Source organism: Nicotiana sylvestris, chromosome 4, assembly GCF_000393655.2.
Source record: "Nicotiana sylvestris chromosome 4, ASM39365v2, whole genome shotgun sequence".
NCBI lineage: Eukaryota > Viridiplantae > Streptophyta > Magnoliopsida > Solanales > Solanaceae > Nicotiana > Nicotiana sylvestris.
Window position 1 is genome coordinate 98379610 of NC_091060.1, and position 27548 is coordinate 98407157.

Sequence of the window (27548 nt, forward strand, 5' to 3'; positions counted from 1 at the left end):
AAAGAGCACGTTAAACAACTCAATTACGTTTCCAAACAGAGGGTAATTGTTTTTCAAATTAACACTAAGAGACTTAAGCTAATTAAAGGTAACTAGAAAGAGAATAATTATTTTTGGTGTTTTTAATCAATTGAAAAAAAGCCTAAGGTTATAACCTTCACCTCCGTGCAAACCTAATGGGTAAACTAAGTTAATGTTTATTTTGTGGATCGGGGTGTATTATAACTTTCAATTCTCAAGTACCCACTCAATACTTCTGGGTCATAGAATGGTTATGCCCAAATTGGATTTCTCAAGTCCAATTGGGTAACAACCCAAATAATTGATATGAGTCCAAGTCGGGTCTTCCCCATCTCTAGTTCAAACCCTTTAATTAAGCTAGTCAAAAACTTAACTAGCTTAATTTCTTGTTAGCCAAGTTTTTCTAGACTAGGTTCCTCTTTCTCAAGTAAGAACTACATCAAATAGGCATAAATCAATGTTTGCAACCATTAATTCTAGAAATAATGCATAAACAAGGATAAATAATAAACACACAATCATAAACAAGTAATAATATTAATAACCCATAAGGTTTACACACTAGGATATGATCATAACCCTAGATAAAAATCTAGCTACTCATGCTAGAAAGCAAAGAAAACAAAGTAGAAAATGTAATTAAAGCCATAAACTATTTTAAAATAATAAAACTAATTATTTTTCACCAATATTTGTCACTACTTTCCCAAAAGGATAAAATATAACCGTTGCAGCTCTTTTGAATACAAAACTTACCCTGAAAAAATGTTTTCTGTCTGTTTATAGTGCCTAGAAATTCATTGACAAAAATGTCGTTCAAGAGATTCTGCGGCCGCACAATACCATGTGCGGTCCGCACTTTGCTTCTTCTCATGAGGTTGGAGGAATTCTGCAGCCGCACAATTCCATCTGCAGCTGCACTTTAGCTTTTGCGGCCGTACTTCTTGACCGCGGACGCACTTTGACGAGGCTTCACGCTTGGTCTTTTTGCACCTTCTCTAAACTTTTCAAATCTTGTTAGTGCGACTAGCTTTTGTGGCCGCACAATTTGGTGTGTGGACCGCGCTTATAAAAACTCCTCTGAGGCTTCAGGTTTCTTTCTGCGGACCGCACTTTGGCCTGCATATCTCCTTCTTGCCTTTTTAAGCTGGAATGCTTTTTTTGAGTTAGATTTCTTCGTTTAGCTCCAATCCTCCATCTTGCCTGCAAATCATATGATTTTGTTAGTTTTGGGAACAAAAATCAATACTTTCGTACTAAAACTAAAGTAAGAAGGTACTAATAAGTGGTTAAAATCCACACTTATTAGTAAGCACTTTTACTGTTAAATGACTAAAATATCCTTAAAGTTGTTAACACTAAAAATGAGCTGATTACTACAATATCCTTAATGTAAAAATAACTCAAATACAGACTAATTTATGTCTTAATTAACTCTAAATTAAATTAATTAGATAATATTATTTTTAATAAATATAAACAGAATGTCAATAGAATTGCAACATGCTTTTGTTCTGAATATTCAACTGCTAAATAAAATTATTTGTTTCTAGAGTGAAATGAAAAAAACATAAATATAGAAGTATAAATTAATGCCAATAAAACTAATGGCTCAGCTTTTGCGTCATTTCTTTCTTTTCCTCTGCTAGTTCTCACATTTGTCTAATGTCTGGTAATTAAGGTTCTTATTAATTACTTATCACAGATAAAACAAAGCTACCTAATTTATTATAATAATATATGAAGGAAGATACCTGCGTCGTCAAAATGGAAGACGAGAAAAAATGACGTTATGACTTAATTAGTAAAGTAAGGGCATTTTGAAATTTATAAAAAATAGCAGGGATAATAAGGTCAATTATTTGATCAAACATAAAAAGCTTTAAGCTTTAAAAGTTGTTTTTAGGTTTCCCAAACACTCAAAGAAGGCAAAATGTGTTTTTAAACTGTTTGACTAGCTTTTAAGTCAATCCAAAATGAAAGAGGGTTTAGAGTTTGTCTATGTTTTTAGCCTCTTTTTTTTTTCAATAAAAAATAATTCACTCAAAAGTATTCATATATTGTGTTTCAAATTATCAATTAGACTAATGTACTATATATTAAAAAAAACAATGGATACTATCAACATACTCCCATACAGCACGTCTAAGGACTAACGTTAATTTAGTCATTGGTTTAGTCAAACTGTTCTCTTTTTGTTTTTTGTTTTTCTTTTCCCTGTTCCAATAGTCAAAGCATCTACGTGAGCTAAAAGTTTCTATTTAAGGCAAGATAAAATTAATATTTATTCTATCTATTACTTACACCATAGATAGAATATTTAAATATTAATTTAAATTTTCTTAATTTAATATTTAAGGGGAAACTTTGGACATTGTAAATTTTTGGAGGTCATGTAAATGAAATTTAAGAAAAAAGAAATTACAAATAGGCTGCATTTTACACTCTTCTTCAAATTTGCTCCCGCTACGTTTGTCTACTTCTCAGATTATCGCAATTCCGACTCTCTTTTGTTTTTTCCCCGTCGACTCTCCGGCTAGGCGATGTACTGATTTATCACGCTTTTTTGCTCACAGTTCGCATAATCGTTTTACCTTGCTTCTGCCTGCGATTTTTTGCAGTGCTTTTCTATACATCGGTTTTGTTTGTGTGTGGTGGTGGTGGTGGTGGGGGGGGGGGGGGGGCTATAGAAGCTTATTTGGAATGACCTTTGGTTCAGTGGTTGCCATCGGCATCCCGTTAAAGTATGTAAGTGCGTAGGAACCCCTTGATTTTACTCCTTCCGTCTCATTTCATGTAACTGGAAAAAATAACTTTTGAAACTTGTAGAATGGCTATAGGACGTTTGTGACTTTTTGTTATATACATTCATAACATGTGTATATGGCTATCAAAGTTTGTCATTAGGGGTAAAAAAAAGTTCAGGTTAAATTGTTTCCAAAGGGTCATTCTTTTTCGAACAACCTTAAAGTAAATAGGGTCACATAAACTGGAATGAAGAGAGTAATTAAAAAGAGAAATGTAAGAAGAAATGCTTGTGATCTGGGAGTACTTTTTCTTTTAAACTAATGTCTCCCATTTTCTTGGTTTGAAAAACTAAGATTAGTCTTTTTTGCCTCTATTGTACAGATATTTATGTTGGCTGTTTAAAAGTGAATGGTTGAAACAGTGATTAGTCGTTGTATGTGGTTATCTGGCTGAAACAAGATTAACTGCATTGTTTATTTTGGGTTTTTTGTTTCTTGGAAATTGAATTTGATTGGATGGAGAAAGCTGGAATGCAGGATTGGGATTTAATGTATGATTTTTGTCGTCTAAATAGAAAGAAGAAGAAGTATGATAGGGAAGGTACTGGGCTTGGGGATCATAAAACACTGGAAAGATGTGTTCTTGTGGATCAAGATAATGCCGGGTTATCAACAAAGGAGGCTGACGCGGGAGCTGCCTATGATAGGGAGAATTCTAGTTGTAGTGATGTTGAAGCTGACCCGCAATATATGACTTTCTTGGCTAACACTAAGCCAGATGGAACGTCATATGTTCTTAAAGCTAGTGATCAGAATGGGTTGCCCGTGTCCCTGAAGTATGAGAAAGAGGACGGATCTGATGATGAGCACGAATATGATTGTCAGAGGAACCTAACAAATGATAGGGAGTGGGAGATTCATGGAGTTGGAAAGGATCAGGATAGTGTTAGGGAAAAGTACAAATTAGGGAGTTCAAAATCTCTAGACACTTACGCGAGAAAGAATAGGAATACCTCCGTAGTTGAGAAGCATAAGATGAAAGATGGGATCTTGAGTCAGAGGCAAAGGAGGGAAGATAGGGACTTAGGTAACAGAAAGCACAGTACTGATGTGAAGATTGTACCTGGTAAGGAGCAGAAGACACAGAATGGTGGCAAATTCATGGACGTGAGAGTAAAGACAGAACCAAAAGAAGATTCTGATTGTAAGATTTATTTGATTCTCGCAAGAAAACCTGTTTACGAAGATCGCTGTCTCAAATCTTCATTTGGAAATAATTGTTATTTGGTTTATGAAGCTCTCAAGGAGGAGATCCCCCAAAGTGAAGTAGAAATTGTTCAGAACGTTGATGCAGAGTTAGGCATGGGCAGTAGCTCTAACCCCTTTGTATTTTCTGTGGAACATAGCGAGAATGTACTATTTCAATTCTTCTTCTACTTTCACTAGTTATCTTGGTCCCTCTTCCCCTTCCTTTTATGTTACCTCTTAGTTTTATTTCTGCATGATAACTCTAGTTGCATTGGCTTCTAATTTTGTGTATCAAGCTGGAGGATCCCAGTCAGCCTATCAGCAACCCAAATGCGTCAATTATAGATTCTGGCTACAGGAAGGAGGTTCTGAATTTATTGATGAGGCCCTATGATGATGAGGAGTATCAGAAGCTTTGGAAAGATATTAAGATGCCATGTAGCTCAATAAATAGACGTGGAACATCCCTTCTATCACTCCATAAAGGTAGGTTAACAACCTTAAGTTTGTTTTCCAGCACTGCAGCATCCCTTTGCATTTTGAATGCTTCTCTGCGTGTTTGAATTTTTCTCAGGCCATGCCTTGGTTTCAAACTTTATGTAGTTACCTTTAAGATAGTATCCAATTCAATAGAACTCATGCTTTCTCACTTTAGAGAATTTAAGAATAGTTCCTTGTCTTCTTCTTTCGCCTCAAAATGGACTGAATTTGCTAGCAAATGTTTACCCATCTGATTGAAAAAATGTTTGACTTCTTCTTTGTTATTAGTCATCTCAGGGCGACTCTAAACCTCCCAAAAAGGGGGGAAATGAAAAAAAAGTTGTGGGCGGAGTATATGGTAAATGATAGAAGCAATGTCGTCTCTGGTCTAGGCAGTTAAAGGGAGAAAAAAAGATGGAACAACTGCAACTGTTTTAGAATTTTTAAAAAAAGTGGAAAGGTTTCATCTTGCTTTTCTCTTAAATTATCTTGAGCTTTTTGTATGCAAAAGTAATTCAAGTTCTGAACCTTTTGCTTAAAGATAGGCATAGGCCGCTTTTAATGTTATCTTCGTTCTCTTTCCATTTTCATGTTGCTTGTGGTAGAATATGTTCTCCTTTAGTTTTCTACACTTTTATACTTCGTCTCATGTTTATCATTTTACTTCCACTAGGTGTGGAAGAGTAGAGTTGTTTTCACAGTGGTTCCAGAAGAAAAAGAACAAGAAAGATCAATGTTACCCTTTTAAATTGATTCAAAATTTCATATGAATGAGGCATGAATAATGTAACTTTTAATACAGTATAATATTTACACCCAGAGAAATGTCAATGGAAAGAATAGTCATGTAGGGCAAGTGACCTTATAAAAAAAGGTCACGTAAGGCAAGTGGACGAGTTGCGACTCCCTGGCAGGGAACTAGGAAAACATTTCTAGGAAGGAATAACTGTTTTCGACATCTGAAAACCCACACTGAGAAACTGCAGACAGAACTTGCCAAATATTTTTGAGGTCATCGATAATCAAAATAGTATCTCGTTCTGTCTTATTTGTTCTCCTTTCGTTTTTGAGATGAAAGTGTTCACTGCCAAAAGTCAAAACAAATTAACTCTAATATTTCACATGATTCCTTCATCTTAACATGCATGCCTTATATGAGCTTGTTTTGGAAAATCACTCTGACGGGTAAATTGATGAAGACACATCTTTTCTCTAGTGTTCTTCAGCTGAATGAATCGAGGCGAGGGAGAACAAATAAAATGGATAAGTATACTAGTTATCAGGTGTTTGCCTCCCTTTTGTTGAGGGGAGTGCAGATGTTAACTATACGCATCTGATTTACAATAAGTGAGACTTTCTGCTAGTTAAAATGTACATAATTATATTTTTAACTTAACAACAAAAATTCATTAACTATGCTTGTCAGTGATCTGGAACAAAATCTGTTTTGACTGGAGTCCTCGGTCGAGGAGTCAACTAACTTATAGTACTAGAGCTGAATGTAATATGCATATTCCACCTAATAGTTAGAGATATGAAGCTGTTCTAATATTTTACTCATATAAGGCTGCTTATGCATGAAAGTTAATGCCTATCCAGTTTTGGCGACTTCACCCTCCTTAGCTGCTTCCCCTTGCTTGGTTTGGTAATTAACATTTTCATGCACTTTCCTTTTAGCAACTCTTGCCAAGCCTTCAGAGTTGATGAGATATCCCTTCAATAAAATTCTGAAACTCCTTAAAGTTCTCCTTTGTAGTAATCTCTCAATGGTTTCTATCACCTTATTTATTACCTGTTACCTCCACATATTGGGTACATTTAGTATTACTAAATTACGTCCTAGAACCTAGCTATGTACTTCTTGCTGCAGGGTGATTTCATGGTAGAGATAGGAAAGAAATCATAATTTAGATTGGGTGTTAGGATCTTATACTATTTTTAAGCTTTTGTTGGTTTCGTTTATTTGTTTAGGCTAGGGTTTAAGTTAGGAGCCTGTTCAGCTTAAAGTAGGAGCATTTTAGGTATTTTGGATATATTTGCTGTTAATGGCCACAATTAGGTTTTCTGGTTTGCTTTTGGAGTTACAGTATGTTTTAGAAGAGAAAAACCGCCATTTGCAGATTCTATTTATTTCTCTTGGCATCTTGATTTAATTGAAATGAAAATTAAAAAAGGAAATCTCTAGATACAAAAGTTGTACATACCATATGAAAAATAGTAGACAAAGTGACATTCTTTACAAAGAGCAATGATGCTATATCCTAACAATCTATCTTACCAGGAATCTCATAGGTGCTCCAAAACATGTACAAAAAAGAAAAAGGTCTCCCGAAGTTGTGTATGGAAACTGGTTGTTTCTTACGTATATGCTTTCACTGTTCCTATTAAAAAAACATATATTCCTTCACCGTGATTGATAAGAAAGCATTTTGGAATCCTAAAGTTGGTTGCTACTCCATGACTGGAGAAGTCACTTTACAGAAAAACAGATATTTTGAACTTTAATGGATATAGCCTGCGAGTGGCAGCCCTAGAGCAAGAAGTGAAGAACTTGCGAAGAAAGCAAACGTAGCATGATATAAGGATGAAGATTCAAAGGCACTATAGTTGCACAAGTTTTTCCCTCCGCAAGGTTTTTTATTTCTTTCCACCGATCCGAGAAGTTTTTTCTTTTCTTATCCCTGTGCAGGTTCGAATACCAAAATTAGCATACATTTACAGGAAAAGGAGAGACTTGAACTTTAGTGGATCTAGTCCAGCAGGTGGAAGCTTTAGTGTACAAAGTGCAGAACCTATGAAGGAATCAAATGTACTATGGACTAATATGACAAGGACAACAATTTAGGGCACTATTGTTGCACAAAATTTTCACTGTGCAGGTTCAAAATCAAAATTAGTATACTTAACCAGCTAAGAAGATTTAAAAGATCTTCTAATAGATACTTATATAAAAAAAAAAGATCTTCTAATAGATGTTCTCCAAGATCTACGCAAACAACTCCACCTCAATCTCAAGCTATTTGGGGTGGGCTATACCAATCCTTGCTATCCACTCCAATATTCAATAGTTTGTGATTCCTTAGTGCTAGAGGTTCTCTTCATTTTCTACTGACATGCAATATCTACCAAAAAGTTTCCTAGTAATCACTGGACCCAATGCAAGTGTACCAACATGACTAAACCTCAAACCTTAATCTCCACAAGTTGGGATTGCTAATATGGATGGATCTTTTGATTCCATTTTGTACTATTTTTTGCCTGGTTTGCATGGATTCTAAGAGATTTTAGGGTTTTTGAGATAATTTCATTTCATGTGACTCTAGGCCTACCTCATCCGAACACCTTTAGTCATCATGATTTCACACCTACTGAAATCATCTTATCCTCTATGTGCTGCTTCTATCTACTTCTAATGTGATATTTCTCGTCTTATATTGTGCAGTTGTGCATCACTCATTTTGTGGATGTTTTGGTTTAGAGGCCCAACGTTCACTCCTATATAATATTACTGGTCTTAAAACCATTTTATAGCATAATACCCCTGAGTGCTCCTCCATTTAAACCATCCTATCTCATTCATCAACGATGCTAGTGTCACATGATTCCAACCAATCCAAAAGGTATGGCCAAGTCCAAGGTGAGCACGGCCATCATAAAGAATTGGGAAATCGGTGAATTTAACTGTTTGGTTGGATTATTTAACAGTTAAAACTTTCACTGATGGCTAGAGACGTATGGAAATGGGAAGGCAGAAGGATGGCTTTTACTGTAAAATTGTTTTTTAATAGGTTAATGCAAAGGGAGAACAGGAATTTCTCACTCCTCAATTTAGCTGTCTAGGCACCAAGAGAAGTGACCTTTATTGTTTGGACAGTTGCATAGTGAACCATGCTGAGAACTTTAAAAATAAAGGAAAATTTGCATTAGCTGGTCTTTTATGTGCAATAGGGCTGTGAACATGTCAATCGTCTGAGACTTCACTGCCTAATGATGTAAGATTGTGACATAGTGTGGAATGCGTTTGGGGCAGAATAGGTGAGTGTTAGGAATTATTTGAGATTTGTCACTACAGTGGGACTTCTGGAGTAAGAGGAGGAGAAAGAGACACGGGAGACAGCTCATTTGACGCTGATGTGGACCATGTAGAAAAACAAAAAGGCATTTAAGGGAGTTGAAAACTCTTTCCAACAAAGTGTACACTTATTTTCTGTCCACTTTGGAGAGCATTTGATATTTTAGTAAGTAGTGATGACAGGATGTTGCTTGATTTTATGTAAGATTTTCTACTATTTTGTAAAGTAAACAACTATTATGTGGGAATTTATCTTACTATGTTAATAAATTAAATCCTCATTAAAAAGAAGGTGGAGAGTCTACTTGAAAAGGGAAGAAAAAGGGATATGGAAACTTGTTTGAAATTCCTAATGATCAAGGAAAACAATGATAAATCAAGCAAGGATGCAGTGGGATTGCACAACAGAGATGGGTAATTAGGGATTGCTTGTACGTAATTCAGGTTGGTTTTATGTAACTTTAGATTAGTTTAAGCTTTAGCATTTGTGTTATGTTACAAGCCTTTTCAATTTAAATTGGGGTATTTTGGGAAGTATATTAGTCTTTAAAACACAAGATTAGGGTTCCCAATTAGATTTCGGTAGTTTTGTTTTAGAAGAGAAGAAACTAAAGTTTGTTTGCTTGTTTAGTTGAATTTCTCTCTAGTTTCTACTTCCATATTTGCTATTGATATTGCTAGTTCTGATATTTGCTGCGCCAGTTCGTATCCCAAGTCAGTCATGTGATTGTCATATCAACAACGAATTTCCAATATATTTTCATTGTAAAAATGCAGGTGTCAATCGAGAAATCAAAAGGACCAATCATGACAAAGATAAAAAGTTGAATATTATGCGTGGGTTTTTCTTTTGGTTAGAGGTGAGGGCTACCTCTTCTTGGATGTCCTTGGTAAAGAACAGTAACAATTTTTCTTTCTCTCCATCCCCTTTCATCTGTCTTTTGTCTTTTTCTTCATTTTATTGTTGCAATCTTGCAGGTAAACTTATATTTAAGAAATTAGACATTTAATTTTTCTCTTAGCATGGGAAGTGTCTATTAGTGTGGAAATGCAGCAAATTGCATATACAACAACTATTACTACATGTCAGTCCTAGTACTACGTGTCAGCTATATGAATTCTCACAATAATTGATTGTGATATTAAACTCATATATATGTTTCCAATAAGTAGGTGGAATATGGCAATGAGCCAAAAGAGGTATGAAGCTAAGAAACTGTTAGATGGAAAAGAATGTACTCGGCAATCGGTCTTGATGATTTATAACTGTTAGAATAATCTGCAAAGATATCCTTTTCATAGCAAATTTTGTGGTGTAAGCGAAAGCAAGGACCTTCCTCATCAGAGGGATTGTTACAAAAGGTGATCACGTGCTTAAAATCTTAGATACACCAACAATTTTCTTTACTTTTGACAAAAGAAATTGGTAATCCTCAAAGAGTTGAGGGAACTTTGTCTTATCTACACTGCAACTTATTGCAGCTTCCTACTTGTTTATGATGTTATAGATTGGGTATTGCAGGTCTTTAATATGACCAGAATATGTAAACATAACAAGAATCTATACCTTGTTAATTTGGATACATATAATTGTGTAATTAGGAAATTTATAGGCTCTAATCACATGTTTTCCTTTTTTTTGGATTACTTGTAAACATTAGCTTGTCTAGATTATGATAGCTCTACAGTTATTGGTAAGCCCTTACTTTCTCATGAGATGTACAGAAGAAACGAGAGCTGTCTATGTAGTCCTGAGCAGAAGTCCATGCCCAAGATCAAAGTACCCCATAAGTTGCAGATAAGGATCATTCATTGCTCAATGTTGCATCATGAATAAAAACAAATACATTCAAGTTATATCCACTGAGAGTGTAAAGAAGTCTTGCACTGTCAGTCGTAATTAACCTATTATAGCAGGTTACATACCATTTATTTTTTATCACGAATCAATGCTTATTAAATAGAGTTACCTGCAATCGCCTTTTAAATGACCTGATTTTGTAAATCTTTTTATGCCTTTAGTACATAGACCTTATTGCATGAAAAAGGAGGTAAGCCTGTAAGGTAATGATGGAAAAAGAGAGATTAGCTTCTAGGACCAAGTTAGTATAGTAGTTAATGACCAGCATCCAGAAAGGAGAGGGACCTTACAAATCCATGTTTTCCCTTCCAAAGATTGACTTCAATGAAGGCTCCCTTTCTTTCAGTGTGTAAGGGGATCCTTGCAGTTACCATACATGCAGATCTCCTCACACCCAGTCCCTAATGGAAAACACAGTAGAAAGTACCCTTTTCCCACCAAACCACTTGCCTCTCAAAATTCCTCGAATCAATGGTTGTTGTTGTCCTATCAGACGTTTTGCCTCTAAATTATGAAGTGCTGCATTTTGACCTCAAAAAACCATGAAAAACTACTCGACTTGCTCAAATTTACTTTTTGGACTCCAAAATTTCAAGGATCAATTAGGATGACTGATCTAATCTCTAAGTCTGTTTCATTGTCAAAGTTTTGATGTCTATATGAGGTTTGAGCCAATAGGAGTTTGGTAGTTATAAATATGGACCAACGGAACGAGAACAAGGACCAAGGGAGTATTATGGGCTCATCGCAAATAATGGCATGACATTTTCACATTCATTATTATCTTTTACATTCTTACTCATTCTGCAAGAAGCTAGTGACTTATACTAAAATTACATTTGTTTCAATATCTCCAGCATCTAACTCGGGAAGATGCGTTCATGCCTTGGGAGGATGCAGAATGTCTCCGAACAATGCCTGGATCTTCCTAGAAGTTGTTGTTACTTTTTCCCATTCATCAATACCGCCGTGTGCCATAAAACAAAGCGATAGAAGAAGAGAATCAAAGGTTGCTATTTCAATTACTAGCGGAGGACAATTTTGCTGTGCATTATCTTTGTGGGATAAGTGTTGAAGACAGACAGAGAGAAGATCATATACATACTTAGAAGAGAAGGTGAAACTTTCATTTACATTCTTAAAACTTGGTTCTGCTACTCATTGTTTCAATATAGTCAACATTGTTACCTGAATTTACTGGTTTGCATCTTCCATTTGGCCATTGTAATTGAACCCAACTCTTGGTTTCCCCATGCTGAAGTTAAGAACTTTTGCATTCATGTTGTATTGGATTTCTCCAGTATATAGAAGCTTTCTTATGTAGTGCTCTATGTCTGAACCGATCAGGCGAAGCGTGTATTCCGTCAATGGAGCTCCCTGGTCCAGAGTGAAACATTGTAGTTAGCATCTCAATTTGGTAAACAAAGTGATTACATAAAAGCATTTAAGTTTTAGAATTTACGCTTTAGTAGTACTCTTATCAAGTCTTTTATTGCGAATTTCTTACTAAAAAATGCAACACTGCTTTTGTAAAAGAAATATTGTGTCTCTCTTCTGGAGTCTTGCTGTTACATAATGCAGCAAAGACGTAGGTTAAGGCACAAAAATATAGAGGAAGAAGAAGACGATACAAGTCTGTGGCTCAACAAGAAGATAGCGTAAGACAGTATTGAGTGGATAAGATGTCTTTGAATTAATTTTCCAAATAGCGTAAAGTATATGAGTCAATTCAGCTAGCTGTTTTTGAATAAAGAGTCAACTCTCTGAAAAGTAACCGTGTTTATAGGAAAAGTTTCAAATTAGAAAAACGGCAATAAATGAAGAAAATTTACCTCATAGTAAACATGTTCTTGAAAATTGAGCTTTAATTGTTTTGATTAAAACTCTGAAAATTATTAATGGCTCATTAACACGAAAAGTTCCATTAAATATTCCCATAAAAACAAATACACGGAACAAAAATAGTACTCCCTCCGGTTCACAATAAATAATCAGTTTACTTTTTTATTTTGGTTCAAAATAAGTGTCTAGTTAGGTAATCAAGAAAAAATTCAATTTGTTTTTACTCTTTTACCCTTATGTGCATAGCCCTAAAAAGTTCTCACTCCTCACTATAATTATGTGACCAATATTTAATAAGGGTAGTTTAGTCATACTAGGTATTTTTGTATAGGATTTAGCATTTTCTTAATTGGCGTGCTAAAAGTAATCTGGTCACTTATTGTGAACCGAAGGGAGTATTAGAATTGAGTATAACTTCTATACACTTTTTTTTGTTGATGATCGAGAAATCCGTTTGGGGCCGATCCTTTGGACCAACCGCAGCCTTCGAAACTCGGAGGATAATGGGCCCGCCCCTCTTCCCTTCTCCACTTAAATACCAGGCTTTACTTTGCATGATATGTGGGCTTGAACCTGTGACCTAAGACACAAATCCACCACCCTTTGCCACTTGAGCTAGGCCCTGGGGGCAACTTCTATACACTCAAATCACTTAAAAGATAATTATATGTAATTGTTCACAAAAAGAGCATTTAGTAACCTACAAAATAATTTACCTGCAAATTAACAACAGGCTAAAATATTGTAATAATGTAGAAGAATTTACACTATCAGTATATATATAAGTAAGTCCATTAAAATTTGTAAAAAGGATACACTTTTCAAAAGGAGAAAGTACCTCATAATGATCAACAAGTTCTTGGAAGTAAGAGTAGACCTTGGTGCAAGTATCATCAGTCCAGACAAATTCATCAGTAGGGTCAAGGATAAGTGTAAGTTTATCCATTTGTGTTTGGTCAAAAGCAAAAGTTTCAGGATCAATATAAGCTGCATATATTCTAACATGTCTAGTAGCAGAACTTAGCCACTGTCCTCCATATTCTCTGCTCATGTTCTTGCTCTTCACATTTATCTGTGGTTCCACTGGCCTTGGCTGTTTCATTGCTTCTTCTTCTTCTTTCTTTTCTTCATCTTTTTCTACTTTTAGTTCTTCAACTTCTGCTTGCTGTGCTGAAACTGAGAAAAAGTTTCTTCTTTTGAATTGTTTGTTTCCCTTTGTTGTCCAATAACCTAACATGCTGAAATGAGTTGAAGCCATGTGTGTTGAAGTTGCTGCCATGGCTAAGGTCTTTTTTTTTTCCCTTTCTATTGGGGTCCTTTTTTATTCTAGTTGCTTTGTTTTCTGTGATTTTTATGTTTTTTTCTCGAGTGTTGGTATTAGGATATTGATATGTTCTCATTTTTGTGTGGATAAGAAATGCTTGTTTGCACGTTGGGTTTTTCTTTTGGTTCTGTGGCTGTATTTAATATGGAGATAAAAGGTGAAGTACAAGTTCCTCTATTTTGTACTTACCTTGCAGCTCCAGATTCTTTATTTACGCTGTTTGAACTTTGAAGGTTTGGTTAGTGAGTAATATAAAAGCGCATGAAAAATAAGTATGGGAATTCAATTCAATTTACTTGGGTTCTTGAGAATTGTAGTCTGAGAACATTGAAAGGTAAAAGAACTGAAAGCAAAACCATCCGATGAGAGATTTATATCAAATATTTCATTGCCTTTAATTTTTTATCACAAACATTTTCTCTCGTTATCTCGCACATAACACACTTTGCGATACAAAATATTGCCTAATCCTAAGACCTATACCTAAGTAATTAACTAAAAACCTAAAGTTTGAAAACAAAAAAAATTGCTCTGCGCTAGCAGAACACTACAATAAACCTAACTACATGACTTCATTTACAACACTGAGACTCCTCCGATACATAGCTTGCAGCCATATCACTAGGGCTATCTATGAATGGAGATGAATCTACAGATCTATTCCTATTTATCAGCTTCATGGGTTTAATAAGCTCATCAAGATCATCTAGTTGCATCTCTGCAGAACCACTTTCGCAAAGTGGCGGTTCCTCACTTCTCTGGTCAATAGTCAGTTCCTCTTCATCACTGCCATCTAGGCTAATAAAATCAACAAACTTCCCCTTCTTAAGGAATATGTCGTCTTTCCCCCTAACAGAAGTTTTCTCCAATCCAGCTGTTATGCGCTCACTACTGTCTATGTGCGGAGAGCCAAAATAACGACCTCGACCATTCTTCATCTCGCTGGAAGCTTTCCTCTTCACACCCTTCCTTTTGTTTTTCGGATGGTGAAGCTTGCATTTCGAACCTTGGGGACAGTTGCCAGTTGCTTCAAAAACGGGGCAGACATAGGTGTGTTTCTTCCGACACTGCATGTTTAGAAACAGAAACATGATCCGTTTCACAAGTTTCAAGATTAGTGGGGTCGTGTGTTTGGGATGATCCACATATCTATTGTGCAGAAAATATACTATCAACGATGAGCTAGTTGCATTCAGACCAACAGAGGGGGAGGGAGGAAGCAGAAAAAGAGGTGGACATAATAAGTCAAAACATTTGGTAAGAATCATGTCAGGCAGTAAAAAATAGTCATATCAAGGAGCCATTTCAAAAAAGAATGACAAGAAAGGATCGGGAAGGATCCACCCAACTACTACATTCCGAGGGGAGGTGCGGAGACTAGGCTCGTTACATCTTAAACAAGTTAGGGATAGGGACTAGCTAAGATCTAGGAACCAATCAAACATAAAAACTGGGTAAAGAATATAAACTTCAGAAGACCTTTGCTTGAGCATCCAGACACTGCTTGTAACTAAATTATTTCTACGTGGCACCTGGCATAAATTGGCTGTGAGCTACTATTAAAGAGCTTATCTAAGTCGAATTTCAATCCTTTGAGATGTGTATCATACAGTTGGTACTGATTCATTTGGAAGCAGCAAACTGAAAACAAAGAATACCTCATTGCCATCAGCACAATAGCCCCTGAGAAAACCTTCACAAATAGAGGCATTTGAATTCACATTTACGTGTCTATATGGACAATTCTCATTTGAGCATATTCCTGCCCAAAAAAATACACAGTGTTCTCACATTTCTTTAGATTAAACTGAATTAAAATATAATAACACCCATAAATGTAATAGCACTGACCTTGCAGAAAATAGGAGCAGTCTTGCATTCTTTCAGGAAGAACCTAATATATGAAGTGAAAACAAGTAAAAAGGCAAAAACTAATCATGCTGCAACCACATCAATTATAGGGTTTAAGAAGTAACGTACCTCATGAGTCAATTTACAATTAGTGTCAGAGCAAGAACCATTCAGAAATTTAGTGCAGACAGCGATTTTAGATGGATCGTGAATGTATGGACATTTTCCATTATCCTTGTTACACTTGCCAAACCTTGTGAAAAACTGGCAATACTGTTTTTTTCTTGCCAACCGAATTCTAGCAGTGTGCAAACTCCAGCGTACTTTCTCACTCGCTAACATGCGTACTCGTCTCTTTGGGTTTCTAACCAGCTTATTACCATTGCCAACCCGCACATACCTACAAGCAGTTTCGAGCATTTATATTATTTGTTTACAAGTGAAGGCAAAGTTTTATTCACAGTAAGGATTTATATTATCTTATTTTCATCTCTTGGAAGCAAGACCATAGTTTTTTAAATAATTCTTTTCCTATTGGCCTTACTTTTGGAGTACTCCTATTTTTTCCGGATTATATAAAATCCAATAGAAAAGATTACGATATGAAGCAACACGCTTAAGTACCAAGAATTACAGACTGCTCATGATTTCTGGAAGCAATGTGATTTCAAAATAAAGTTATGCAAATGAATAACAGCTATACCTATAAAAAAAATATTAACTCAATGCCTGAAGATTAACCAGCACTAGGTACATCATCGATAATGAATTGAAAAATAATAGTATTTATACGTACTCATCATTCCCAATTAATAATCTTTTGGGGATGTAAGATTTCTTCGCCTCAGGAACAACTGACACCGATGGTTCCTCATCTGTCCATAAAACATGGAGAAATTTATGAGGTCAAGTTACAAATAATATCAAGAGACAGTTACAAGAAACAAATTAAAAAAATTCACCGAAACCACTCTTAAAATTAAAAGAAAAGACACGCCCTTCTCAAATTTCATAACTAACGTTTAAAAATAGAAGAGTAACTTCTTTTCCATAAATTATAGGCCCTGATAAGTCGACATCAAAACATATGTGAATGTAGATTATTTCATCATTTTACTCTTTCTCTAAACTAATAGTCCACTGTCATCTTTCTTCAGTTGGAACTGGAAAAGTTAAATGCCTATTAAGTTGACGTCTTGCTGATTTTCTCGCTGCCTCAACGGAAACCAGAATCTCCTAGCTAATCCACGCCATGATCGTTTCAGAATCATGTACCCACAATCATTTTACTAAAACATGTCCACTGACATGTGATAGCTCAAATGGAAAAGTAGTTTTTCATCATTTCTGCCCATTAATCAGCACAACTGAGAAGGCTAATCCTCCACACAGAACGCATGCCCATCAACATTTTGTAACGCATGCCCATCAACATTTTGTATTCATCTGAGCAATTCAACTCTTCTATGAGCTACACATCAGCGTTGTACCAAAGAAATGCACCATTCAAACTGGATTTGGTTCCAAAGCTATCAGATTCTTCCATGAGCAACCAGGTTCTCTAATAGCTTAGACCCAGTTAGAACATGACTAAGTTGAAACATTTTAGTAGTAACTTTTAAGTTCAACAACTATCTTTGAACATGAATATCTGCTTTATTTTTATGAAGCAAGTGATTTCACTAAAGAGCCATCAAGAAGCAAAAGATTACACAGATACAGCTTTTAAATCACAAAAAGGATTAATAGCTACTGTCTAGAGTAAAGAGCTAACAAAATCCAGGAAGTGCTCTAAGTTATTTACAGAGGTCGACTTGGACCGGCTAAATAGACTAACTAGACGTCTAGTCTAGAATTGCTGGGAGTTGAAATTCCATCAAAGCATCTACTGTTTCTTTCGATCCATAAACACCAAAAAATACAACCCAAGATCATTTTCCAGATATTCTTGATGGCTTTGTCAACTGTCCATAAACTCCAGCTTTCATGGGCATCCTTGATGATAAAGGCATGACCCGAGAAAGGCAAAAAAAAAAAGCAGAACGTACTCCGAAGATCTGTGGCAACTGGACAGTGCAGTAACAGGTGGTTGATACTTTCTTTGTTCAGAGACATGAATATCTACTTTTTAAAGGACATGCTGCAAGGTTGGAGGTAATCCTCTTATATTGAAGTTCCAACTATTCATTCTTGAATCAGGTAACCTACATGATTTAGTTTTAATTTTCAAGGCACAAAGATATAAAAGGGCTAGCAAGAGATGCAAAAAGGAAACTTGGAAAACTTGTGATCTTCTGTATTCCAGATATTGAGAGCACATGACCTTGCCAACTGGTCTGTTCTGCTATAACGGTATCGGAAAAGATGGGTTTTGGGGAGAAATGGGCGATGTCAATCAATTTATGCATATCCATTGTTAACCTCTCCATATTTATAAATCAAAGTCCAGTAGTTATTTTCCAATCCAAAGAGGCTTAAAAAAAAAAGAGTCTCCTGTCTCCCTTCAGGTTTTTATTAGCCAAGGAAGCTTTAGCTTAGCCAAACACCAGCTAAGACCTGCTGCTAATTTGCTTTGACTATCACAACCAAAACCAAAGCATCCTCTAAAATCATATTGCAGGTACGGAACTAGAAGATGATAACTTAAAGGAACTTAATTCTCAGAGCAACACTTACAGGACAAAAGTGGCTAATTCGAATCATCATCGAAAAAAAAATTAAATTTAAAAAAAAGCGGGAAGAAGAAAAAGAATTCAGCAAAATCAGGAAAAGACCACCTGAAATTCTCTGTAGTGTCTTCCCAGAAGGGTCCATCTTATACCGCTCGCAACCAATACGGAATATCCTTTCTCCTGTAAAAAGTTAGAAGACCATCATAGTGCTCAATTAAAAAAAAAGTACAACATTCTGAAAAGGTACATAAAGAGGACATGACTTTTTTGGTAAGTATTAAAAGGGCATAACTGATACATAGGCGTCCAATAACTTTGTACAATATTTCGAGAAACTTGAAAGAAAATGAATACGCCACACCAGGGTAGAGAACTGGCCTACCTGGGAGCAGCTTTACACTATAAAACTTACGAGAGACATTATTTCCATTCATTGAGTCAGCATTAGAATCATCCTGTCCCCTTTTCCTTTTGTCAACAGCAGCAACTGCTAGCGCAGCTTCCTGCGAAAAGGCTTTCACTTTAGAAAATTTCTTACATCCACTTGCAAATTTTACGACCCCAAATAAACCTGGGTGCAGCTGGACGAACCTCAGCAGCCTTCTTTGACCTTTGCTCCATAGATTTTGACCACTTGAGACTAGAGCCAGAGACACTTAACACTTTAGATCTCCGTAAAGATAGTCCATGTATTGACCTTGTGTAGATTGTCTCCCGCTTTCTTGAGAGCAGCATCTTCCGTCTAAAAGAAAATATACTTTAGGTATGAAGTTTGACGCCAAAAAGAAATGAACGAGCATGAAATGATTCCCCACCTGATAATAGATATGGAACTATCACTTGGAGAGGAATTCTGGAAACTCCTCCGATAGCTAGCTCTTTTCCACGGAAACAAGTAAGGCCAAAGCTTCTCATATTCTACAGCGCTGCCACATTTCCTTGATGACTGAGTATCACCTAATTTCCAGACCAATGAGGACTTTGACCATTTAGAGGTCTTGGCTAAACCTGCAAAGGGTAATTTATTTAAACCTTGTTTGATTAGTAAAAATTTTGACATTAACTTACAAAAATGGTGGTGTTCTAGGCCAAAACAAGTAGATAATCTGCTTGAATAAAAAAGGGTGAACCAGTCTTGAAGTAGCTTTGTTTTGAAAGCCAAATATGATGAGCTGTGTTTTAAAAACACATCCTTACCACTCAAGCTTTTCATACCTCTTCGGGTTGGAACTACATTCTTTGCCGCAGCAACTCTCTGCTTCATATGATTACTGCTACATGCACGAATCAGTTGATTCTTTCTCCTCTTATAGTAGCCATCGGATGATGCCTGGGTCTTATCAGAAGCTGCAACTAACTGATTCGATCTTTGCTTCACATAAACTATCTCCTTTCCAGAACTGCCTTCATCTAATATATTCTGGCTTTTGGAATTGCCTCCCAAACCAATTTGACATTCAGGAAGTGCAGAAGATGTTGAAGGATCCTCAGAAGGCTTCAGCGCCAACATATTGTCTGTAACTGCCAAAGGATTTGAGGTAGCAATACTACCGGTTCCAGGATGATCTACCACTGGAAAAGAGGCAGACTTCAATGTAATGCAACTAAATGGTTCACTTTGTGGCAGGGTTTTGGTCCTCTCTGAAGGAGCATTTACTTCTGGAGTTCCCCTGCAGCTGGGTGAATCAGTTATCAGTGTCTTATTCTCAGGTTTTCTCTTCAGGTTATTCACAGCAGAAGAGTTCAACCGGTAAAGGGAAGAACTTGGAGCATGGAATCCTTGGGAAAGGGAACCAACAGGAGGAGGCTTTCTGACAAGACTGTTACCCTTGCGAATGTAAGAGCCGGCTTTCCCAATGTCCTTAGGTAAATGGCTTTGTGGAGGTAGAGAGTTCATTTGGGAACCTCGTCCAACAACTGAGAAAGAACTATTACCAGTTCTATGCCATGTCAGTGGCTTCTTCGAAGTGGGCACATTCCTTGAAGTGAGAAAATTCGATGGGTGAACAGAGAGAACCCTAGGAACAGCAGGACTTTGCTGGTTTGCACGCAAGTTTGGTTTCCAACTTAGTGAAGTCACATTCTGGGTGGACTTTACAGTATTCTGTGATGATAATGGCACAGTATTTAGATTAACCAAAGGAACGCCACCAACTTTATGATCTGAACTTCTACCAAACCTAGAAGTATCTGATGATGTATTACCAAACTCAGAAGAATCTGAAGATGTCTTCGCCGAAGAAGAAACATGGTCATCAGCAGTAATGGAATTTTCATCAACATTTTGGGCTTTTTCAATAACAATTTCATTGGACATTGATGACTTAGCATTAGTTTCCTCCAAGAATGAGTTGTTAGGTAAGTCTTCAGGAAACGACACGAGTGCCGACATATCAGGCACAGACTCCATACCTTTGGCACTTACTTTCATTGCGGACACACAATTTGAATCAGAAAATAAAGAGTGATTATTTGCCAACAAAGGCAGACATGCCTTGTCAAGCACATAATTATGGCTTTCACAATCTTCTGAGGCCAACTTTTGATCTACTCCAATGGAGGAACCTTTGTCCTCACTTATTCCATAAGCCATTCTTAGCATCCCAACGGATATAACTGAAGTTGTAGTTTCTAGTCCAGCAGCTCCCAGCTGAGAATTGTGAGCAATGACCTGCTCAACATCCGAAAAGCGATCCATCAAGCCATCTTCAAATGGCTCAGCCTGACTTACATCCTCCTCAGCAGTACTACTCTCAAGCAATATGACTGAAGGACGAGATGGTGGACCATCATCTAAATCAGACAATGTATTTCGAGATTCTAATTCCGTCACAGAAACCTCATCGATCAAAGGCACTGTAATTGGTATGCTAGAAGCTCCCTCATGGGTGGTGACACACGAAGCAGATTTAACCAGTCCCGGCGAAGAAACCTCCCTTTTCTTGGGACTCTCGATAGAACATGAACTGGAACCATCATTAAAACAATCCTGAAGTAAAAGCTCCACTTCTGAAGGCCCCTCATGTGAAGGGTCTCCCTTTAATGAGTCACTCCCATTACCAGGAACTGTAACTTCCTCTTCTATAGAGGCATGATCTCCTCTCAAACAGCTGAAACTTTTACCCTGGCCTAGCAAAGAACTAACCGTATTTTCCTCTGTCTCACTCACCTTCGTAGTGGGTAAAACAGACTCGTCTTCCGTAATCTTTCTCTTCCTTGTGACATTAGGTAGACAGTCATCATCTGCAATAATCCTAATATCATCTCCAACAGAAACCACAGCATTAACAGATCCCTTAGTATGGCTCATCTCAGGTGACAATGTAACTCCATCAACACATGATTTTTTCATACTACATACAAAACTACCGGCCGTTGGATCTCTATTACTCGAGCACTCTGCACTTAGCAACTCACTGACAACCGCAACTCTCCCAGCCTCAGAAGAATTAAAACTACAGTCATTTCCATCCAAGAAACTCTCTTTAAGTCCTCTCTCAATATTAGTCAGCAAAGGTACAATCTTGGGGTCACTAGATGGCACCACGGAACTTGCTTCTAACAATCCTATAACAGCAACTGCATTTTCCTTCCCATCAGAAAACCCCAAGTCAGAAACAGAAGAGATATATGTATCTTTAGTTGACGAAGATACTTCATCCTTATGAGTTGTGCTCCCGTCTAGGCTTGACAAGACAACATCACCATTTCTTTCTACACAAACCATGGCCGCAGAAGGTTCTTTAATAAGACCATCTTCCGACACTCGGCGCTCATCCTGAGAATGCCCTCCAACATTATCAGCGTTATCCACAGTGGAACTAGTAGGTTTGTTTTGTACTTCAATCATACATGTCTCAGAATTCAACATGGAAGGGCCACTCAGAACTGATCTACTGGTACAATCAGCAAAGTCATTAATTTCAGAGTCCACGCTGCTCGAAGAAACCAAGACTTTAGCTGGATCAGCTTTCTTCCCATCAGAATTAGACTGCTCGACAGACTCATCTTCACTGACAGCAGCCAGTTTTGAAGGTTTTCCTAATTTGCTAACTACTTCATCCACAGGCGGCTTCACACTGACATCCTCGAGTGTAGTCATATCATCAGATCTAGTTCTCTCTACCAATTCTACAACACTTTTAAGCTGCTGACGGACAGAACATGCTTTGTTCAGTAAATCAGTGGCATTATCAGGGTCAACACCAACTTTTTTAGGGGCTGTGACATTCTTCTTCATGGCTTTATTCATATTGACATCCTCGAGTGTAGTCATATCATCAGATCTAGTTTTCTCTACCAATTCTACAACACTTTTAAGCTGCTGACGGACGAAAGATGCTTTGTTCAGTGAATCGGTGGCATTACCAAGGTCAACACCAGAATTTTTAGGGGTCATGACTTTCTTCTTCTTGACCTTCTTCATATTGACATCCTCGAGCCTAGTCATATCATCAGATCTAGTTCTCTCTACCAATTTTACGACACTTTTAAGCTGCTGACGGACAAAAGATGCTTTGTTCAGTGAATCAGTGGCATTACAAGGGTTAACACCAACTATTTTAGGGGCCGTGACTTTCTTTTTCGTGACTTTCTTCTTCTTTCTAATCTTGCGTTGAGGTGCTCCACCCTTTCCAACATGATTACCACCCTGATCCAAAATCATGATCTCTGGAGATCCCTTGCTTTCTTGAGTTACAATTAAATCATTTGTCCCATTGGAACTCAGCAATGCACTTCTCACAACAGGAACTGTAACTTTATCCAGCAAACATTTAGATTCCTTGTTGGAATTCAAAGTACCATCAGATGCACGTCCACCACTAGAATCTTTAATTTTATCTGCCAAATGTTTCGACTCCATGTTAGAATCCAAAGTGCTATTAGATGTCCTACCCGCAGAAACCGTAACTTTATCTGCCAAACATTTAGACTCCTTATTAGAACTCGAACAACGACCAGAATCAATTGCTGAACCATCACCTTTACCCAAATCATACCCGACTTTCTTCATTGGAGAATCAGAGAGATTCACTTTTCTAATCTTCTTACATCTAGGTGTTTCGCTTCTGTCTGAGTCATTGGTTGGGCTTGACACCGGGGCCATAATAGCCTTCGCCACAAGTGCATTAGATTTAAATGAAACATCAAGCTCCATCGAACTTCCTTCGCTTCCATCTCTTCCCTCAACCCTTCTCTCCAACCTCTCAAACACATCTTTCTGCTTTCCCCTTACCCTACATCCACCAATACTACTCGAGTCATTGTCCTGATTTCTACTACTCCTGTTGTTATTAGCATTCCCACATTGAATCCTGAGCAATGCACTCTTCTTCTGTGGAGGAGACCTATAAATTTCCTCCTTGTCTACTCTTAACCTATTGCTAAACCTAACATCACCACCACCATAATCATAACCACTATTATCTAATGACACTCGCCTTGAAGAAGAACCAACCAAAATCCCATCATCAACATTATGACCATATTCCCATCTCTTACCTTCATACCTATCATCATGATGCAACTCATAATTCTCAGCACTCGATCTAAATTCCCTGACATCAATATGCTCTTCCATTCTACGCCTCTCAAGACGGTATCTTTCGTCATCATCATAATCGAATTCCACGCCTCTCAGACGATTCTCTCTCATAAAATCATCGACAATAAACCTAGGAGAATTAGGAGGATGGGGGTTATGATAACGGTCGTTATAATGAAAATTTTGTTGTTGCGGATGAGCAGGATGGTAGGGGGATTGATCTAGGATTAGATTAGAGGAAACCCTAGGGGGAGAGCGGCAATCGAAGAATTTAGGATTTTCTTGTGGGGGGCTATGAGGAGGGAACGAGAATTGGGATTGGCGGTGGAAGGGAGGGGAGGGGGGAGGGATGTGGTGGTGATGATGAGGGATATTAGTGATATGTGGTAGTGGTGGTGGTCGCCGTTGTGGCGGCGGGGGAGGAGGAGGGAGGTGGCGAAAGACATTAGGGTTATGTGAAACGTTTGGAGGGCGTTCGACGTACCTGTGGTGATGGTGGTGGTGGTAGGAAGGAAGATCCATGAAGAACGTGGAGTCTTACCGGAGAATAACGGACTGGCAAAGGCAGTAGCGGTGGCGACGCGGCGGCCGTAGGTGATTTTGAATTATTGAGGAGTTGGCTTTGTATGAAAAGGGAAAAGCTTACTACTCAAAGAGTCATAGAGAACCACAAGAACTAGATCAGTTTGACTTTAGACGCGTTAGCCCCATGTGTGGATATTCTTTTATCTTCCCGCCCAAGTGGACTTAGCTTTTCTTTTTTTCAAAACGTACTATGTGGGCGTTTGGAGATAAGAATTGTAAAAATCCAAAAAAAAAAAAGTGAAAAAAAAATTTCAAACGAAAATGGTATTTGAAAATTAGAGTTGTGTTTGGACATGGATATAATTTTGGGTTATTTTTGAAGTTTTGTGAGTGATCTGAGTGAAAATTTTAAAAAATAACTTTTTAGAGTTTTTTCAAATTTCCGAAAAATTCCAAAATTCATCTTCAAGTGAAAATTGTAAATTTTATGTCAAATGCTGATTTCGGAAAAAAAATTATCAAAAAAAAGTAAATTTTTTTATGTCCAAACAAGCTCTATATATCCCTATACTATAGAATAAGTATTATTTATTTATTATACCCCTCGTTATACTATTCGAGATTTCTAGCCTTGTCATTAGTATTTCTACTTGGGCCCCACATACATTCGATAGTTTTTTAAGTGTGCAGACCATTTTCCTTTTTCAACCAAATATACATACCCGTAACAGGGGTTGGTCCAGTGATTTTGCTCCAGTATTGTTTGGTGGTTGTTTGAGATTGTGCCAACTCAGCAGATCAGTATCTAAAGGTTGTAATTGATTTACATTAAAAGCTCAAATTAACGTCCGTCAACTCCTCTTTTGATATATTCGTCAAGCAGTCTTTTCTTCCTCCGACGCCTAGGAGTTTATTTCTCTTGCACACATTTCTTTGGCAAAATAGCGAGAATGTATTTTCTTATTTTGAAGTAAACCGAGCAGTTGATATAATTACTCTTCATTTATCTCTTTAGTCTCCTTCTACACCCTAAACTTGAACTTCTAATTGTAACAATTTTGGTTTTAGAGAAAACAATGATAAAAACCTATGGCTAGCTCGCTGGGATTAAAAGGTGGCAATTTTCTAAGGTTGATTTCGACTTAGACATCCAACCCATTAATGGTATCAAAATCTTTTCTAAATTAAAACCTCAACTTCGAGTGCAACAAATTTTGGTACTTCACTAAACGCTGATATTCATTTCTATTTCCATTACTCTGTTCACAGTATCCATTTACATACTTTGTGCTATTGACCTTCGGTATGGAGAGTGGAGGATTATAAGGAGTTGTGAAAGGGCTGCTTCTAAATTCCCTTTGCCCTCTTCCTCAACCCCCACATAAAGGTTTAACCATATTATCCAAAAGATTTGTTTTATTCCAAACTGATGTGGTCTAAAAGATTTTGTTTTATTATCTAAACGGACGTTAGTTTGAGATTTAATGTAAATCAATTACAACCTTTAGATGACGGTCTGCTGAGTTGGCACAATCTCAAACAACCACCGAACAATATTGGAACAAAAATTACTGGACCGGATCCCAACCCCCTGTAACCCATGCAAAACCCATCTTATACTATTACCTAATGCCTAGCACCTTGTTTCCTATTATCTTTGCTTCCGCCACCACCGTTCTCTCCCTCTCAGCCTTGTCCTCGCCATCTAGTGGTGAAGCCATAAATATCCCCAATGGTGCTTGTTGTGGAAGTTAACAATTTGGAAGAATTTCATAAATTTGGGTTGAAGTGCATTTCAATGTTTTCGATGTCCGTTTGAGATTTCGAGCCTTGGAATAGTGTAACGACTCGGCCGGTCATTTTAAGAATTTATGCCCCGATCCCCTATTAACTGCTTTCCCTGTGTTTATTTTTACCATTTTGATTTGTTGGGATATTCGATTTTGAGTTTCGGAGAGTTTTGGGACACTTAGTCCCTAAATGAGAGCTTAAGTTTTGAAAATTTGACCGTAGTCGGAATAGTATGAAGATGGCCTCAGAATGGAATTCCAATGGTTTCGTTAGCTCCGTTGGGTGGTTTTGGGCTTAGGGGCGTGTTCGGATTGTGTTTTGGAGGTCCGTAGCTAATTTAGGCTTGAAATGCCGAAAGTCGAATTTTGAAGTTTCTGGTTCGATAGTGAGATTTTGATCTGAGGGTCGGAATGGAATTCCGGAAGTTGGAATAGCTCCGTAGTGTTGAATGTGACGTGTGTGCGAAATTTCAGGTCATTCGGATGAGGTTTGATAGACTTTTTGATCGAAAGTGTAAATTGAAAGTTTTTGGAGTTCTTAAGCTTGAATCCATGGTTAATTCGATGTTTCGATGTTGTTTTAGGTGTTTTGAGGATTAGTATAAGTTTGGATGGTAGTATAGGACTTGTTCGTATTTTTGGTTGAGGTCCCGGGGGCCTCGGAGTGATTTCGGAGGGTTGTCAGAAGAATTGAAAGTGGTTTGAAGCAACTGAAGCTGCTGATCTTTGTCATAACCGCACCTGCGGTTGGGTCCCGCAGGTACGGAGCCACAGAAGCGGCGGAGTCATCGCAGAAGCGGAAAGGGGATATGCCAGCAGGGACCACAGAAGCGGGAGCTTACCGCAGAAGTGGCACCGCATCTGCGTAAGGTTAACCGCAGGTGCGGAAGCTGGGCTTTAAGTGAAATGTCGCAGATGCGACCATGTCCTCGCAGAAGCGGGACCGCAGGTGCGGTCCCAGAGCCGCAGAAGCGGATTAACTGGGCAGAACATATAAATAGTTGCATTCGCGAAATTTGAGTTATTTTCACCTATTTTCAAAAGGGAAGAAGCCTTGGGGAGCATTTTCAAGGGGTATTTTCAAACGAATTCATTGGGGTAAGGTATTTGGTTCCTAAACTCATTATTGGAGCGATTTTTATCATTATAAGCATGAAAATTTAAGGAAATCAGTGGTAATTTGGGGGTTAGGGCTTAATTAATTAGAGACCTTTGAGTGATGATTTAAGGGACCATTTGAGGTCCGATTTTGGTACTTTTGGTATGAATGAACTCGTGAGAGTGCGAAAATTCTGGAAATGTAAATTTTACTCGATTCTGAGACATGGACCCGAGGGGCATTTTGGTCATTTTACCTAATTTTGTGTATTAGCTTAGAATTTAACTGTGGAATCAGTTACTTGAAGTGTTATTTACATTATGCAATTGAATTGAATAGATTTGGGCCATTTGGAGTCGAGTACTCGTGGCAAGAGCGTGGTTTCGGGTTGATTTTGAGCTAGTTCAAGGTAAGTGTCTTGCCTAATCTTATGTGGGGGACCCTCCTCTTAGGATTTGGTATATTTGATAA

At 37.5% G+C, this 27548-nt stretch overlaps 3 protein-coding genes and 1 long non-coding RNA gene across 9 annotated transcripts; 1 reads left to right on the forward strand and 3 right to left on the reverse strand.

Moving 5' to 3' along the window:
• Positions 1–698: 698 nt before the first annotated feature.
• On the reverse strand, positions 699–11165 carry LOC138889154 (uncharacterized). The gene is made up of 3 exons (XR_011406874.1): positions 10720–11165; positions 10539–10625; positions 699–1224 (listed from the first exon to the last, which is right to left on the reverse strand). It is a non-coding gene; the product is annotated as an uncharacterized lncRNA (long non-coding RNA).
• On the forward strand, positions 2704–11641 carry LOC104232247 (uncharacterized). 3 transcript variants are annotated; one of them, XM_070172120.1, is made up of 6 exons: positions 2704–2769; positions 3151–3972; positions 4066–4181; positions 4313–4502; positions 9346–9428; positions 11287–11641. In XM_070172120.1, the coding sequence occupies exons 2-6, from the start codon at positions 3285–3287 to the stop codon at positions 11359–11361; spliced, it is 1152 nt and encodes a 383-aa protein (XP_070028221.1). In that variant the 5' UTR covers positions 2704–2769; positions 3151–3284; the 3' UTR covers positions 11362–11641. The 3 variants fall into 3 exon arrangements, 2 of the variants coding, with proteins under 2 accessions (XP_070028221.1, XP_070028222.1); XM_070172121.1 differs by having other exon boundaries at positions 2719–2765; XR_011406872.1 differs by adding an exon at positions 10294–10485 and having other exon boundaries at positions 2721–3972; positions 11287–11352.
• Positions 11430–13650, reverse strand: LOC104232246 (NAD(P)H-quinone oxidoreductase subunit M, chloroplastic). 4 transcript variants are annotated; one of them, XR_011406873.1, is made up of 5 exons: positions 13110–13647; positions 12695–12851; positions 12262–12314; positions 11892–11994; positions 11717–11806 (listed from the first exon to the last, which is right to left on the reverse strand). XR_011406873.1 is itself a non-coding variant. In XM_070172123.1 (4 exons), the coding sequence occupies exons 1-3, from the start codon at positions 13548–13550 to the stop codon at positions 11936–11938; spliced, it is 657 nt and encodes a 218-aa protein (XP_070028224.1). In that variant the 5' UTR covers positions 13551–13650; the 3' UTR covers positions 11430–11806; positions 11892–11935. The 4 variants fall into 4 exon arrangements, 3 of the variants coding, with proteins under 3 accessions (XP_070028224.1, XP_070028223.1, XP_009783689.1); XM_070172123.1 differs by lacking the exon at positions 12262–12314 and having other exon boundaries at positions 11430–11806; positions 13110–13650; XM_070172122.1 differs by lacking the exons at positions 12262–12314; positions 12695–12851 and having other exon boundaries at positions 11430–11806; positions 13110–13641.
• Positions 13651–13960: 310 nt separating this feature from the next.
• On the reverse strand, positions 13961–24358 carry LOC104232248 (uncharacterized protein At1g21580). The gene is made up of 10 exons (XM_070172124.1): positions 19334–24358; positions 18934–19126; positions 18710–18860; positions 18531–18621; positions 18224–18298; positions 16243–16321; positions 15576–15846; positions 15447–15489; positions 15254–15357; positions 13961–14662 (listed from the first exon to the last, which is right to left on the reverse strand). The coding sequence occupies exons 1-10, from the start codon at positions 24183–24185 to the stop codon at positions 14168–14170; spliced, it is 6354 nt and encodes a 2117-aa protein (XP_070028225.1). The 5' UTR covers positions 24186–24358; the 3' UTR covers positions 13961–14167.
• Positions 24359–27548: the final 3190 nt, after the last annotated feature.